The sequence below is a fragment of the Musca domestica genome, unplaced genomic scaffold, assembly GCF_030504385.1.
Source record: "Musca domestica strain aabys unplaced genomic scaffold, Musca_domestica.polishedcontigs.V.1.1 1, whole genome shotgun sequence".
NCBI classification, from domain to species: domain Eukaryota; kingdom Metazoa; phylum Arthropoda; class Insecta; order Diptera; family Muscidae; genus Musca; species Musca domestica.
The window spans coordinates 154,891-171,472 of NW_026712114.1; the positions used below are offsets into that span (position 1 = coordinate 154,891).

The window sequence follows — 16,582 nt, forward strand, 5'->3', positions numbered from 1 at the left end:
TAATGTAAACGTGAATATTAACAAAATAGCAACAACAGTAACGCCAACAAAACCCACATTTAAAGTGTCACATTTTTTCACTTCCATTAAATTGTCGACGTGGATGGCGGGCAACGGGGAAGGGAGGGAGCGTTGATGCCAAAACAAACACACAAACACGACGCAAATGCTTTGGATGTGGGACAGGTGCAGTGAAATCTTCTTGCCGATCTTCTCACCACTCACTCGCTCGCTCGCTCTATTACCATAATAAAAAACCGACTGAGCTATCTAATCTTAAGTTAATATCAAATCACAGCAAAAAAAACAGAACATCTAAAACGAATAGTTGTGAAGATTTGTAAAGACGTAACAACGAGACAGGCAATTGTTGCTGCAGCCACATTTCAACGAAGTCGGCCACTAAGTAAAGAATCAAGTGCGGAAATCGCGATAATACGGCATTATGTTGCAAATTACAATATTTTCATTGGCATTCTGTGTGGTAAGTGTTTTTCGCAAAAAAAAAGATATTGTAATTGAAAGACTAAGTTTTGATTTAACAATCGAATAAAAAAGTATCAGCCAATTGAAGATTGATATATACGATCAGCGATTGACCAAAAAATGAAGTATTATTAAAAATTATTGAAAGCAATGAATATTCTTGAAAATTACTCGATATTTTGTCTGGAAGATATTGAAATTATTTTCAACAAATCCATTATTTTGGTGTCTTGGCGATTTAAAATACCACGAGACTCTCATTTTTTTCCAGGACGTTGAAATCTTGCAAAATAAGGGACGAAGTTAAAAACTTGAAAAATCGTAGGGAATCCACATTTTTTACTATGATGTCCTTGAGAAAATGTTTCCGAAAAAGTGCAAGACATCCTTGCACATAAATTCGAAATTTTTGCTGAGAAGATCCTTGAAATTATTTTTAAGTATTTCTGGCAAAAAAAAAAAAATGAATTTTCTATAAAAAATGTAAGAGATTTTCTTGGGTTTTTGTAATGCTTTTCCGAGGACTTCTTGCCAACAAAAATGGTAGAAAATCTCTAAAATTTTTCATAGAAAATTCTTTTTTTTTTTTGCCAAAAATACTTAAAAATGATTTTCAAAAAACAACAAGTAAAAAAGGAGCTAAGTTCGGCCGGGCCGAATTTTTAATACCCTCGAAGGAACTTGAAAATTTTCAAAAAATTCCGAAAACTACCACTTAAATGAAACCCGTTGTATGGGGAGGGACTATACGAAGACGTGGACCTGCATACGAAATTTTTTGTCATAGGTTGTAGTGCTCATTACCAACTTCAAATATGAAATTCGTTACAATAACGGTGATTAATGTCGCAAAAATCTTGAAAATACGGAGTACCGGGAGGTACTGTCATATGGGGGCTATACGAAGACGTAGACCTACATACAAAATTTTTGGTTATAGACTGTAGTACCGATTACGACTTTCAAAAACGAAATTTGAAATAATTCCGGTAAATAATGTCGCTAAAATCGTCAAAATACCGAATATCGGGAAGTACGTTATATGAATGCCGAAAATATTCTGAAGGGTATATAAAAGCCTTGGGAACGCAAACATTTTGGCCGCAGACCTTGTACATTCCAACAAATTTACAAAGTTCCAAAATTAGGTTCCTCGCTTCATTTCCAGCACACAATGTCCACCAAAATCTCCGGATACCAATCCGTTGGATTATTGTGTCGGGAGTATTTTGGAAAGCAAGGTTGGCACTAAAAAATACCAAATTGTCGATCACCTCAAGCAAGCGCTTCGCCGGGAATAGGCCAAAATACGGCAGTGCAACAATCGGGCAGCGTGTGACGTTTTCATTGGCCGTTTGAAGGCCATAATTCGTGCCAAAGGTGACCGATTCGAACAAATCTAAACTTATTCTAAAATTTAATGCTATTTCCGAAATTTTTGGCTTTCATTGAATAAAATTAAAAAAAAATGTAGAAATTCTGGCGTTTGAATTTGTTGAAGTTTTTTTTATCTCACCCTGCAAATATTAGATATTGAAAAAATCCGGTATATTTTTGCTTTTCCGTAACAATCATCATAACAAATATTGCAAAGCTACCAGCACGTTCTTGACTAATAACTCATCGATTTCTGTATTCGGTTTTCTGCGGTTCGAAATTTTACCAGCTTTCGCCTTGAACGAACTTTAATTGAAACCTTCAGATCGACTGCAAGTCAAAAATTCAATTACGATTCATACATCAATATCATCCATATATTTTAATATTCTGATCGGAATCCAAACTGCCAATTGTTGCGCGGGGTTGATTGCATTTTATTATTGACTGACTGTCGAACACTCATAGCTAGATCAACTTTATCGGGGAGATATGATTTATCTTCTTAATACCCTCTCCAATATTCATAATCCTCGTTGTTAATAAATTTTAAAATAATCAAGAGATATAATAAAAATAAAAAAAATTACTTATATTTTTAATCTCTTATTTTATTTTTCAGCTTCTCACCGCTCACGTTATAAACGGCCAATCGGCAAATAATACCGCTCTACAAGATCCCGAAATTCAGGAAGCCCTACAATTCTCACAATCCATCGTAAATACGGCACAATCGTATATTCAATATGACTTACCCATCGAAGCCCGGCCGGAAGGTGAAGTTATTCTGGCACAGGTTAAACAGGGTCTGGCAAAATGTGAAGCCCTCGTCGATTCGGTACTGAATATTTGGGAATACAAGCAATGTGCCAGTATTTTACTAAGGGATGCAATGGCTGCTTTGTCATCGTTACAGGGAAAATATCGACCCTACTTGGCATCGTCGGCAAGTCGGCCATCGTTATTTTGGTGAAGGAAAGAAACACAAAAAGAATTTTTAAATTAACTAAAACTAATTATTGTTATTAAAAATAGAAAAGATTAGTCGCGATGATACATTTTAAAAATAAATATAAATAATCGGATGAATGTGGAGTGTATTTTTTTACGATAAATATATGGGGGGAAATATATTATTTTATTTCAAATAATTGACTGACTTAACGATTTATCAACGCCCAGACGAAACGACTGAAGCCAGAATCCTGGTTCAAAGGGGTCAGATAAGGCTTTTTTTCATAAGATAAGGCTTTTCAGATAAGGTTTTTGGAAATTGGCACTAGAATGGTACGAAAAGTATTAAAAGATACTAAATATGGTACCCTTTGTATTCAAGGAAGCATTAGAGCTAGAACTCTTAAATTTGAAATGAGGGTCGCTGATGGAGTATATGATAGATGTACCAAAATGTTTTTGGAAATTTGTACTATAAGTGCACGTAAAGTACTAAAATGTACTACATTTGGTACCACATTTCGTACATGTGAACGATGAAAACTTAAAATTTGGAATATGTATCTAGGTTGAGTAGTAGAGTCGATGTAGTTTTGGAAGTGTGTAAATTTAGTACAATTTAAATTTTTGTTGGGATTTGAACGGATTGTGCTGGAATCCTGAAATTTGAAAATGACATTACTGACGGAAAGTTTCACGAAAAGTACTAAATGGTAGTAAATTTGGTACAATTTCGTTTTGGGCGAACCGATTTCTATGTTTGAGGTTTGGAGGTTGTTTTGGGAAATTTGAAGTATAGGATTGTGGTATGTAGGAAGTTTTGGAAATGCGTACTTTTTTGTACTACTAAATAGTACTATATTCGATAAAATTTGGTATTGGGTGAACAGATAGTGCTAGAAATCAGAAATTTGGTATCAGAGTCGCTGTTCGTGTGGAGCCTGGACATATGGGGTGGTTTCGAAAATGTGTACTATAATTGTACGCTCGGTAATGGGAGAAGGAATAGAGCTGAAATCCTGAAATTTTATATGAATGTCACTGTTGTTGTCTTGGGTTGAGAAAAGGAGATGGTTTTGGATATGCGTACTATAATTGTACTAAATCGTACTAAATTTGGTAACAAGAAAAACATTAAAGAGCTGTAATCCTGAAATTATATATTCCTTCACCTGGAGATTGGTCACTGTTGTAGATTGGAGATATATGGAGAATGTTTTGAAAATGCGTACTATAACTATACGAAATGCTAATAAATTTGGTATTGTGTACAGGGATAGAGCTGAAATCCTGAAACTTGGTGTGGAAGCCCCTCGTGGTACATAGAGAAGGAGGTGGATTTGGCTAAATGATACTATCTTTTCCCTTGAGTAAGTGGATAAGGCCAGAATTTTGAATTTTAATATTTAGGTCACGTTGAAATACTTTTGGCCGGAAAAACTTTAAAAAAACTTAAAAAAAAGTTTTGAAGACTTTTTGGTGTAAAAGGTAAATATTTTCCTATTATTTAGGTCACGTTGAAATACTTTTGGCCGGAAAAACTTTAAAAAAACTTAAAAAAAAAGTTTTGAAGACTTTTTGGTGTAAAAGGTAAATATTTTCCTATTATTCTTTCCGAAACAGGAAAAACTTGACTAATATATATTTGGGACGATGTATGAAGTTTTGATAAAACAAGTACAAAAGCTGCAAGTCTGACCGGGCCGAACTTTAAATACCCATCACCATATGGAACGAATTTAGTAATTTTCAAAAAAAATAAAATCTGTTCAAATCATAAAAATACCGAATGTATCCGTTATATTAGGGTCTATACGACGACGTGGACCTGTCATAGTCTGTAGTACCCATTACGAACTTCAAATACCAAATTAAAAACGATTCCGGTGAATAATGTCGCTATAACCAACAAAATACCGAATATATGGGGCTATACGAAGACGTGGTCCTGCACAGACAATTTTCTGCCACAGACTGTAGTACCCATTACGAACTTCAAATACCAAATTTTAAACAATTTTGGTGAATAATGTAAATCGCCAAAATACCGCAAATATTGAGGCAGCGTGATATGGGGCCTATACCAAAACGTGGACCTACATGGTCCATTTTCAATACCAATAGTCCTGCAAATATAATATACATTTGAGTAAAATTTTATAAACCTACTTCATTTCGTTTGGAAGCTAAGGTGATTTCCACAGATGGACGGAAATCGCTAAATCGATATAGAACTTTATGCTGATCAAGAATATTTCTGAGCAAGACTGTTTTTTAAGTGTTATAAGTTTTCAAAATGTAGACCCTTTGTGAGGCTCAGAACCTGTTTTAGATTACTATTATCTGTTGTCTCTTTCTATTTTTCCCTTAAATGAATGAATCAAGAATATTTCTGAGCAAGACTGTTTTTTGAGTGTTATAAGTTTTCAAAATGTAGACCCTTTGTGAGGCTCAGAACCTGTTTTAGATTACTATTATCTGTTGTCTCTTACTATTTTTCCCTCAAAAAGGATTGATGCCATTTTGAACTTTTTCTCCTCTATTAACCTCAACAATTACAAAGTTTTTACCAACAGTTCATTTCTCATGTAAGTGTGTCTGTGTCTCTCACATGTCACCGTGATAAAGTTCACTCTCCAAAATAAAATAAAAAAACTACCGAAAAAATAAATGTTAAGTAAAAGATTATTTCCACTTTTTTTCTCTCACACCCTGCATTCATCAATTTCATAGTGTTACAGTTTGTCAAGTGAGAGATTAAATACTTGGGCGCCGTTTTCGTTTCCACATGCATCGGAGTTCTCAAGCATCCATCCACTAACTTTCAACCCGGCATTCATTCACTCAACCAACTGCGACTGGATTCGAACCAAAAATATAATTCGTTTAAAAATGCAGAGGATTTTAATGTGTCAAATGAGAGACATACAACTACAGTTGGGGAAAACTTTTCTTTCCCCATCCCCAGAACATTCGAAATGTTCACACACGAGCAATGCGCTGTAAATGGTTGAAGAACTAATAAATTATTCTTCAATTGTAACTGTAGCAATGCAGGAAAAAGGGAGCAAAAAATGAGAAATTCTTGGAAGTTGTAATTGCAATTTTTTTTCTTGGGGTTTTTCTTTGGTGAGAGGAAAGGATGCCTGCTGCACATTTGAAGCGAAATTTGTAACAATTCCAAGGTAGGTATTTATATTTGTCTGGAGGGTGACATTTTTGATATGTGTGAGCTATTATTTAATTTAATTTTAATATATATTTCATTACAATTAAAAAAGTTGTAACCAGAGTCATGACAGATAAAAGAATTGAAAATTGTGACCCTTTGTGTGTGAGGTACCAAAAGGGTTTCGCAGATATATCTCATCTTCGCAACAAATCTTGTGTTAGCAAAAATATTTGTATATATCAAAATTAAAGAGATTTGGATGCTAATTTCGCTCCTTGAGCGTTTTTCAAAATCTTGAACCCTATGTGGGGAAGGTACCAGAAGGAATAGTCCAATCTCTACCATCTTTATAGCAGATGTTGTGTTAAGGGAAATATTGCGATGTACCAATACCTGAATGGAATCGGATGTTAATTTCAAGTTTTCTGAGCTTTATGAATATTCATAATTTTGAACCTTTGTGGGGGAGGTACCAGAAGGAGTGGACCGATATATTCCATCTTCACCGATATATTCTACTGTGTTAGTAGAAATAATGAGATGTGTGAAATATGAAGAGAACCGGAAGCTTTTTTCGGATTTTATTATGGTTTTGGCTATTCAAAACTTTGACCCTTTGTGGGTGAGGTACCAGAAGGAATGATCTGATCTTTATCATCTTTATAACAGATTTTGTGTTGATAGAAATACTGAGATGTGTCAAGTCTGAATAGAATCGGATGTTAATTTCGCGTTTTATGATCTTCACGGATTTTGAAAATGTTGACGCTTTTGTGGGATAGGTACCAGAAGGAGGAGGAATATTGTGATCTATGTAATTTGGAGACAATCGGACTCTTACATTACATTTTATAAGAGTTAGATTAATTATGATGGAGTGGACCGACATTGTATTTTTTCGCACCTGACCTAGCACAAATGCAATTATTAGGATTTGCAAAGTTGGATCAAAATCGGATTATCCTTTCTCTTTCTGTGCAGTAAAATATTGTTTTATACCCTCCACCATACTATGGAGGGTGTATTAACTTTGTCATTCCGTTTGCAACTCCTCGAAATACTCATGTCAGACCCAAATATATATATATATATTCTTGATCAGCGAAATATTCTAAGTCGATTTAGCGATGTCCGTCTGTCTGTTGTAATCGCGCTATCTTTTGAATGAATTGAGATAGATGGCAAAAATTTTACACACATGTTTATTTTCCAGTAGGCAGGTTAAGTTCGTAAATGGACCATGTATGTCCACGTTTTCATATAGCCCCAATATAACGGTACCTCCTGGTATTCGGTAATTGGATGATTTTAGCGACATTATTGACCGGAATTGTTTCAAATTTGGTATTTAAAGTTTGAAATGGATACTACAACCTAAGACAGAAAATTGTTTGTGCAGGCCCACGTCTTCGTATAGCCCCCATATAACAGTGCCTCCCGATATTTGGTATTTTGATGATTTTAGCGACATTATTCACCGGAATTGTTTCAAATTTGGTATTTAGAGTTCGTTATGAGAACTACAGTTTGTGACAGAAAATTGCCTATGCAGGTCCAGGTCTTCGTATAGGACTCATATATCAATACCTCCCTATATTCGGTATTTTGACGATTTTAGGTACAATACCCACCGAAATTGTTTGAGATGTGGTATTTGAAGTTCGTAATGGATGCTACAGCCTCTGACACAAAACTGTCTATGCAGGTCAAGGTCTTCGCACAGCTCCGATATAACGGTACCTTCCTATATACGATATTTTGATGATTTTAGCTACATTATTTACCGTCTATTTCAAGTTTCGAATTTGAATATGGTAATGGCTTATGACAAACAATGCCTATGTAGGCCCACGTCGTATAGACCCCAATAAAACGGCTATATTTGGTATTTTTAAAATTTTAACAGAATGTTTTAAGGATTTTATTTTTTGAAAATTTCCAAATTCGTTCGGCCGGGCCGAACTTACTGCTTTTTAACTTGTTTTTTTTTTTTTTTTTTTTTGTTTTTTGAAAATTTCGACTTTGTGGACCGATATTGCCCATCTTCGAACTCAAATCGGATACTCCCTTCAAGAGTTATTGTGCGCACCAGCCATGCAGCTACATAGACAGACAGACGGACGGATGAACATCGCTAAACCGACTCCAAACGTCCTTAAATGGATTTGGCCCAAAGATACCTAGGGTCTAAAACCTTAATTTAATTGTATCATTTTCATTTGATAGAAAAGCATATCTAAAATTTCTTTTTTAAGTTATAAACGTTTAAAAAATACGATAGGTTCGGCTGGATCAAGCTGTTTATATCCTAAACGTATGAGTGATTTCATAGATTTCATGTGAATCATACGCAGAGTTTTTATACAAACGACCGGAGTCTATGGAACTAGTTTGGTTGATCGTACAATACCTGTCGTTCGCATGAAATCTATGCGTATGAGTGATATGACATATATGAAATCACTTATACGTTTGAGAAGTGGTATAGGAGGAAGAATCGAATTTAGAATGGAAGATAAATGAAATACTTGGATTTTCTTTCAAAAATATGATCCAAACCGTTTAATCTTTTAATTACATGGCTAAATGGACCGAATTCGCATAGATATGTATGGAATATTAGAAAATGAAATTAAAGCTGTCGTACCGATTTCGGAAGTAATATTGTTTATTAATATTAATTAAAGCAGATATACACAACACTTGAATTGTGTAACCTTGGTATGTTTACAATTTCTTGTAATCTACCAAGAAAATTTATTTTTGCTTTCTATTTATACATTTTTGAATTCATTAAAACTAGCATTTAAAGTTAACTAAGCAATAAATTACTTCAGCCAATAACCCATGCAATGTGAAACCAATCGAGGTGTTTCTTTATTTAGGCTATTGGCCTGCATAAGGCAAACAATAATTATATAGGTCAGTTATATGCTGACATAGAATAAAATAATAATAAAACAAAATTAAAAATGTGTTAGTAAAATATGTTCTTTTGAACATTCTCCCCCACGTTGAACGAGGAACGTTCAAGAAACTGTCTGGTCAATGACGTATGATGATGAGACTGACTGCCGAGGGGTAGGTGTTGGGTTCATGTTATTGTTGGAAGTTCTGTGGTGCCGAAACTTGACAATGACGTATATGGCTACTCCAATTCCAATGCAAAGAGCTAGATAGCTGATGGTATGATGGTGAATGGCCGTCGATTTCATTAATTGTGGAAGGCGTCCGATTTCAATAGTTTTTAGCTGTTGGTGTAAGGTGACGAGTTCAGCAGCATGTGTTTCATAGGTGCTGTTTAATGTTTTGTTGAGCAAGACAAGCTTACTGCTTGAGATTATGGAATCCAGTGGCTTAAGTCTCAGATATGATGTGTGCACTGTTGTTTTGTTTTCGTAGTGACCGTATATTGTAAATGTGTTGTCTTTGAAAATGCAGCCTGGCCCAATTTCTAAAGTTCCAGCTCCTTGCACCTCCAGGTGTGTCATTTTTGTACCACAAACAAAGGACAATTCTGTTAAATTGGCTAGAGTAAACATCCATTTATTCTTTTGTTCCATTTGTCTCCAAGTTTGGTGGTGCATGGTTGATTGCAAGTCGCACGCTTCTGACGATTTGTTCAATAAGAAAATCACCTCGCATAAATGTGATCGATCGCCTTTGCTAAATTTCGCTTGGTTGTCGCAAATAAAAACGTCATTTGTGGTATGTATGCAGCTGTTCATTTCTTCTGCGGTTAGCGATATGAACTCATCCCGATGGACGTTAGCTGCCAATAATGTTGATTTCAAAGCTATTGAAATAAATCGACCGGATCGTAGCATAGGTACGGGGATCATTTTGAATAAATCATACTGCTGGAGATCCACTAATGGAAGGCGAATCTCGAATATGATATGGTTCTTAATAACCCTTCCCTTACTCTTCATTAATTTGAAGAAATCCGAAACATTATCTTCGCGAACGGGTAGAGCACGAGATGGAGGAATGTGAGCCTTGATGGTTTGGAGCTCTTGTAGCAATTGATGTGGCGTAAGTAGCAACGGACTTATCCGACCATGATGAGCATCCGTTAAAACGTCGATTAAGTTATCTTCTATATGTTTCAACCTTGATGAAAGTAGCATGAGCTGTGAAGTGAGAAACATAATTGATTGTGTTGTCTTTACAACATCTTCTTCTTTCTTCACCTTATTTGCCAAAAGGTTCATCTCCACTTGCATGTTGCCGAAGTTCCTTTGGCTCGTATCTTCGTCCTTTCTAATTATGTTGATTGTTGAATCAATAATAGATGTCTGATTTTTTAGAAGATCCAACAAATGTTGCTTGTCTTCATTTGCCTTCTCAATTGTCACAGTCATTTGCTCCGCATATTCCGAATCCAAGACACCAAATAACGAGTGTGCGAGGTTCCCGACTATGTTTAGAGCTCCTCTCCTGATGCGCCTGGGGAATATGTTCAGTGTATTTGATTCCAACTGCTTTTGTACTTGAATAAGATTTTCTGAAAGTATCTCACAGCTTCTGTTCTCAACTGCTATCTTACACAACTTCTGAAGGGTTCCTATCCCGGTAGAAAAGCCATCCATATCTGCCCAAAATGGGGAAAGATCATAATAAGTGATCAGTTTCCACTCTGCTGTTACTACTTTTGTGATTCCAATTCCTTCAAATAGATGCCGGGCTTATTCTCAAACTTGTGTATGTTGAACGAATGACACAAGCATAGAGGTAAAAATAGTAAAGCCACAAGCATCATCGATACTAGCATGCTGCTTGACGTCTTCAATCGCTTTGGAGATGGCTCTTCACTCCTACTCTTGGTCTCTATAGGCGGAAGAGGTTCCTTTTCCTTTTTCCATAAAGGAGCTAATCTGGTTATAGCTCTTTTAATTTCGCCGTTTTGTGTCTTTACGTCGACTACACGAACGGCTCCATCGTTGCCCTTATATGTTCGGGTTATTCTGCCTAGCGGCCACTGCATTACAGGCATGTTATCTTCCTTAATAATGACCAATTGACCAGGTTCCACGTTTGGAGATGGTGTACTCCATTTCCTTCTTTCTTGCAGAGTATTTAAGTACTCCGTGGACCAACGTTTCCAAAACTCATGCCTAATTTGAGATACGACCTTCCATCTGCTTGTCAATGATGTTGACGATCGGTTCGCTGATGGGTCAACCTGTGCCGTTAACGGTTCTCCCACAAGAAAATGACCAGGTGTTAATGCAGCTAGATCATTTGGATCGTCAGAAATAGGAGTCAACGGTCGGGAATTCAGGATTGCTTCTATTTCAATAACAACTGTTTCCAACTCTTCGTGGGTTAATGATGCACTATTAGTGGTGCGAAGCAACAGTTGCTTGGCTGACTTCACCGCGGCTTCCCATAAGCCACCAAAATGTGGTGCTCTTGGGGGAATAAACTGGAAATCGATCCCTTCTCTTGAGCACGTCTCCGCTATTATTTCTTTGCCTTTCTCCCCAAAGACAGCCTTATTGAATTCATCGAGCTGATTTTTAGCACCTACAAAGTTAGTCGCGTTGTCTGAATATAGGGTTTGACATTTTCCTCGCCGAGAGATAAATCTCTTCAATGCTCCAATGAATGCTTCCGTTGTTAGGTCTGTAACTACTTCCAAATGTACAGCCTTTGTTGCGAAGCAGACAAAGACAGCGATGTAAACCTTGTGTGGTCTCTTGCCTCGTATTTTGTAGTGGACCCATAACGGTCCGCAATAGTCAACGCCGGAGACAATAAACGGCCTTGCTGGTGTGACTCTGCTCGGTGGGAGATTTCCCATGATTTGGTTGTATAACTTTGGCTTCGCCCGGGTGCACCTTACGCAATTTTGCACAATGTTGCGAGCCATAGCCTTCCCCTTGATTATCCAATATTTTTGTCTTGATGTTGCCAGTAATAGTTGTGAGCCACAGTGGCTATTCTCTAAATGGATCATGCTAAGAATGAGTTTCACAATTGGATCGTTGTATGGTAACAACATCGGGTGTTTTGTGTCGTATGCTAAGGTTGCCTCTTCCAACCTGCCACCGACTCTAAGTATTCCTCTGTCATCAAGAAACGGAGTTAAACTATGTATGGAGCTTGATTTGTCCAATGCTCCATGTTTCCTCAATTGCTGAATTTCTTTCGCAAAATCTGCCACCTGTACGGTCTTGACTATTAGTTGCATCGCCTGATTCAACTCCATAGGTGTCAATACATCTGTCGAACTTCCATGCTTGCGTCCCTTTATCCTTTCTGAAAATCGCAGGACATAACCGACAATACGTTGTAATCGTCTAAATGAACCCTTGTGGTTGATTCCATAGATCATATCCTGTAACCCACTCTGTGAGGCAATTGCTGATACTGTAGATTTTGTCTTGAATTCAAGATCGGATTGATTTTCTCTATTCTTTGAGAAGGGCCCCGGCCAGAGAGATTCATTTCCATGTAGATACGTGGGTCCATAAAACCACATCAGACATCCCGACAGACGATCTGGTTTCATACCTCTGGATATATAATCGGCAGGATTATCCTTCGTCCCCACATGTCGCCATTGAGTGTTTATCGATCTGCCTTGTATATTTTTTACTTTGTTGGCAACGAACGTCTTTAGAGCTGATGGTTCTGAATTGATCCAGTACAATGTAATCTCTGAGTCTGACCAATAAATAGTCCTTAGATCTTCGTAACCCAATTCGGCTTTGACCTTAGCAGTAAGTTTTGTTCCCAATTCAGCGGCACAAAGCTCTAACCGTGGCAGCGTGATCTCCTTTATTGGTGCTATTTTTGATTTTGAACAAAGAAGTCTGACTATATGCCTGCCGTCTGGCAGCATAGCTCGAAGATACACCACAGCACCATATGCCTTTTCTGACGCGTCCACGAAAGTATGTATCTCAATTTTTGTTGGTTTCTCTCCATCAAACATGTGTCTGGGTAACCTGAAATCATTTAACATCTTCAGACCTTCTCGGAACGATAGCCAATATGCTGCCCTTTCTGCTGGCAGTTCCTCGTCCCAGCCAAGTTTATTCTTCCACAGTTGCTGAATAAAGATCTTAGCTGCTGACACCACAGGACCCGCAATTCCTAAGGGGTCAAACAATCTTGCCAAATCAGATGTGACCTTCCGCTTGGTGACCTTGGTGCATTCGTTCACATCACTCTTCAAACAAAATCGGTCTGCTTGAGGAATCCATGTTAATCCCAAAACCTTGGTTGATGATTTGTCAAAATTGAGATCTACTTCTCTATCTTCTGGAGGAATTCCATGCAGCAGTTTTAAGTGGTTAGCACACCATTTTCGTAGTCTAAATCCAGCTTCCAGTAGTAACATATTAACTTGTTTCTGCATCTCAATTGCCGTTGTTAAACTGTCAGACCCGCACATGCAATCGTCAACGTAAAAATTCTTTGCAATACCATCGCCCCCAATGGATATCTTTGTATGTTCGTATCTGCTAGCCTTTTCAGACATCTTGTAGCAAGATATGGGGCACACGTCGTACCATATGTTAACGTATTCAACATGTAATGTTCGAGTTCCTTGTCTGGAGTGTTTCTCCATACGATTAGTTGATATTTGCGATCTCTTTTGTCGACTAGCACTTGTCTGTACATCTTTTCAATGTCTGTTGTAAACACAAATCTCGGCAGTCTAAACCGCAACAGCATTCCAAACAGATCTCCTTGAACCCTGGGACCTGAATGCAAAATATCATTGAGTGACCATCCAGATGATGACTTGCAAGACGCATCGAACACAACCCTCAGTTTTGTTGTGCTGCTATTTGGGCGTAGGACACAATGATGCGGGATATAGTAATGATTACCACGCACCTCTCTTGATTGTATTTTCGTCATATGTCCCAGATCCTCATACTCCTTCATAAATTTAGCATACTGCTCGTGAAGACTTGCATCCTTAGATAAGCGACGTTCCAACGCAAAGAATCTTGATGCTGCAATATTCAAGGATTCAGAAATTTTCTCAGGGCCGTCTGCAAACGGTAATCGCACCACAAACCGACCATTCTCATTCACTGTTGTATTTTGGTTGAAGTGATTTTCACACTGTTCCTCTGCTATTGTCAACTTCTGGTCTTCACAAACATCGTCTTGTTCCCAGAACATCTTTAATAAATCTTCTAAAGCATGTTCATCTTCTCCGAAAACGGCGCATGTCACAGTTTCTGATTCAGCCTGAACTCTTCCACTAGCAATCCATCCTAGTTTTGAGTTCTTCAATATAGGAAGCTCTTTGGACATTCGAAGTTCTTGTGAGAGAATCAGGTTGAAGTAGAACTCTGCTCCAAGTAGTACGTCAATCCTGGTCGTTTGATAAAAATAGGGATCTGCTAGTTTTATGTTTTCTGGAATAGGCCATGATGCGATGTCGATCTCAGTGCTTGGTTGGGGTGGCACTATATTTGGTAACACAAAGGCTTCTAGGCGTGTTCTGAATTTGCTGGTGAGTGACTTAAGCTCCACGTTGACCCTGTGGTTTGCGGTTCTTGATCTACCTCCAACACCTTCGATACAGAGAGATGTTTGAATGGGTTCGATACCCAACCTCTGCACTAGTCGTTCTGACACCAGATTAATTTGTGAACCGGAATCCAGAATCGCCTTAAACTCATAGCTTCTTCCATTATTTGCCTTGATCGCAACACGTGCGGTTGCAAGAAGTACGTATGATTGGGATCTATTCGCCGATGCTACTGTTGGCGGCTGTTGAACCGACAAATCTGCTGACTTGTTCTCTACTTGTGGCCTCGTTGAAAAATGCAAAAGTGTATTGTGTTTTTGTTGACACTTCCTGCACTTCCCACTTGTACACGTTTTTGCCTGATGGTCATCCTTGAAGCAATTTAGACACATCTTGTGTCTAGCAACCCATTTCTGTCTTTCGGGCACTGTCATTGCCAAGAACTGTTTGCAGTAATATAGGGGGTGGTCACCTTTGCACATGTGACATCTACGGATCGTGGTGGAAGCAGTCGTTGCTGACGGTTTGCTCTTCTGAATCCCATTGACAGCTTCTAATGATTCGAAACGACTCCTCAAACATTTCATGAAATGATCCATCGTTTGGAGTTCTTTCGAATCTACAATCGACTGCTCATACAACACATGAGTAGTCTTGTCCATCCTCTTTGTTAGGATGTGGATTAAGAGTGGATCCCATTCCTTTGGCCTTACTCCAAGACCCTCCAATGCCAATAACGATTCATGAAGACTATCATGAAAGTCCTTCACTGATCTGCTATCGCCAGACATGTTGGGCAGGTTTAGCATTCTCTCAAGTATAGTTGACACTTGAGCTCTCTTGTTATTGTACCTGTCTTGGAGTGTCTTCCAGGCAATGTCGTAATTCGCCTCGGTCAACTCGAGGTGCCTTATGAGTTTCTCGGCTTCCCCAGTCACGTTGGCCTTGAGATACCACATTTTTTGCACTTGTGGCAAGGCTTGCTCGTTGATCATTTTCCCAAAAATGTCAGCAAACGTCTGCCACTTCGAATAATCCCCATTAAATTGAGGGATTGTAATTTTTGGCAGATTAACTTGATTTGCCAAGTTTCCGCCTGATCTCTGCTGAGACGACGAATGATCGACCTGTGTTAGCGTCGATATTTTTTCTTTGAACTTTAACGTCTCTTCCTCTAAGAGAACGTAGGCTGATGCATCGTACCCCACCAACGTTGGGTCATCAAAGTCCTCGAACATTTTGAAGTGGATATCTTCCACGTGTGTCCACAGTTTTTCAATTGCAGCCACTGTCTGACAGGGAGCAGCTTGGCCTGAATTGCCCCTTATTAACGTTTGTATGGACTGCATTAGAGCCCTCTGACGTCTCACTAATGCAGTCACGCTGCTGGTTGCAGTAAACTGGCCTGATTGTTTTTGCACCCCCTCCCTTGTTGCGGGAAGCGGTTTCTGAGGCATTTGTTCTTTGCCCCTTTTGATGTCTGCCTCGATGTTGTCGATTGCAGCTCTGTACTCTTCACCAATGACTTGGTATTCGTTATTGGTGATATGGAGATGTGACTCTGCCGCAGGATCTGCACGAATTTTGTTTTCATTGCGATCGATCTCTGCCCAGAGTGCTTCCATTTCCTTGAGCTTTTTGCTGTAGAACTCCACCGTTCTTCTTTCCAATGGAGCCTTTTTTACGTTCGCAATTGCCTTCCTCAACTCGGCAATTGCTGCTTGTTGTTGCTCGATTACTGTAGCTAGATCCATACTGTATCCGCCTTACGGTGATTAGCTATCAGTTGATTCAGATCCTTGATGTAGGTACTGGCTTCTTCTCCAGATGTTTCTGGCTCTTAGATGGTGCTACTAGTTGTACGTAACTAGCTCCTTTCACAAATAAATATTTCAAATTCCTTACCACTGGTGGGGGGAAATTCGAAATTTATGAGTGAATCAAGTAATCCTTGTCAGGATCACGTCGGGGTCACCAAAAAATGTTTATTAATATTAATTAAAGCAGATATACACAACACTTGAATTGTGTAACCTTGGTATGTTTACAATTTCTTGTAATCTACCAAGAAAATTTATTTTTGCTTTCTA

At 38.2% G+C, this 16,582-nt stretch overlaps 2 protein-coding genes across 2 annotated transcripts; one reads left to right on the forward strand and one right to left on the reverse strand.

Moving 5' to 3' along the window:
• Positions 1-290: 290 nt before the first annotated feature.
• Positions 291-2,888, forward strand: LOC105261523 (uncharacterized). Its single transcript, XM_011292349.3, has 2 exons — positions 291-484; positions 2,486-2,888. Exons 1-2 carry the CDS (start codon positions 446-448, stop codon positions 2,834-2,836), a joined length of 390 nt encoding a protein of 129 aa, XP_011290651.2. The 5' UTR covers positions 291-445; the 3' UTR covers positions 2,837-2,888.
• A 7,749-nt stretch (positions 2,889-10,637) lies between these two features.
• LOC131803097 (uncharacterized) lies at positions 10,638-16,246 on the reverse strand. Its single transcript, XM_059124114.1, has 2 exons — positions 13,470-16,246; positions 10,638-13,377 (listed from the first exon to the last, which is right to left on the reverse strand). Exons 1-2 carry the CDS (start codon positions 16,244-16,246, stop codon positions 10,638-10,640), a joined length of 5,517 nt encoding a protein of 1,838 aa, XP_058980097.1.
• Positions 16,247-16,582: the final 336 nt, after the last annotated feature.

Excerpts from the sequence above, each read along its gene's own strand:
- LOC131803097 (XM_059124114.1), bottom strand. The coding sequence starts at position 16,246 with ATGGATCTAGCTACAGTAATCGAGCAACAACAAGCAGCAATTGCCGAG. Across the intron at positions 13,378-13,469 it reads GCTACAAGATGTCTGAAAAG|TTTAACAACGGCAATTGAGA; the intron begins GCTAGCAGATAC and ends CGGGTCTGACAG.
- LOC105261523 (XM_011292349.3), top strand. The coding sequence starts at position 446 with ATGTTGCAAATTACAATATTTTCATTGGCATTCTGTGTG. Across the intron at positions 485-2,485 it reads TTTCATTGGCATTCTGTGTG|CTTCTCACCGCTCACGTTAT; the intron begins GTAAGTGTTTTT and ends TTTATTTTTCAG.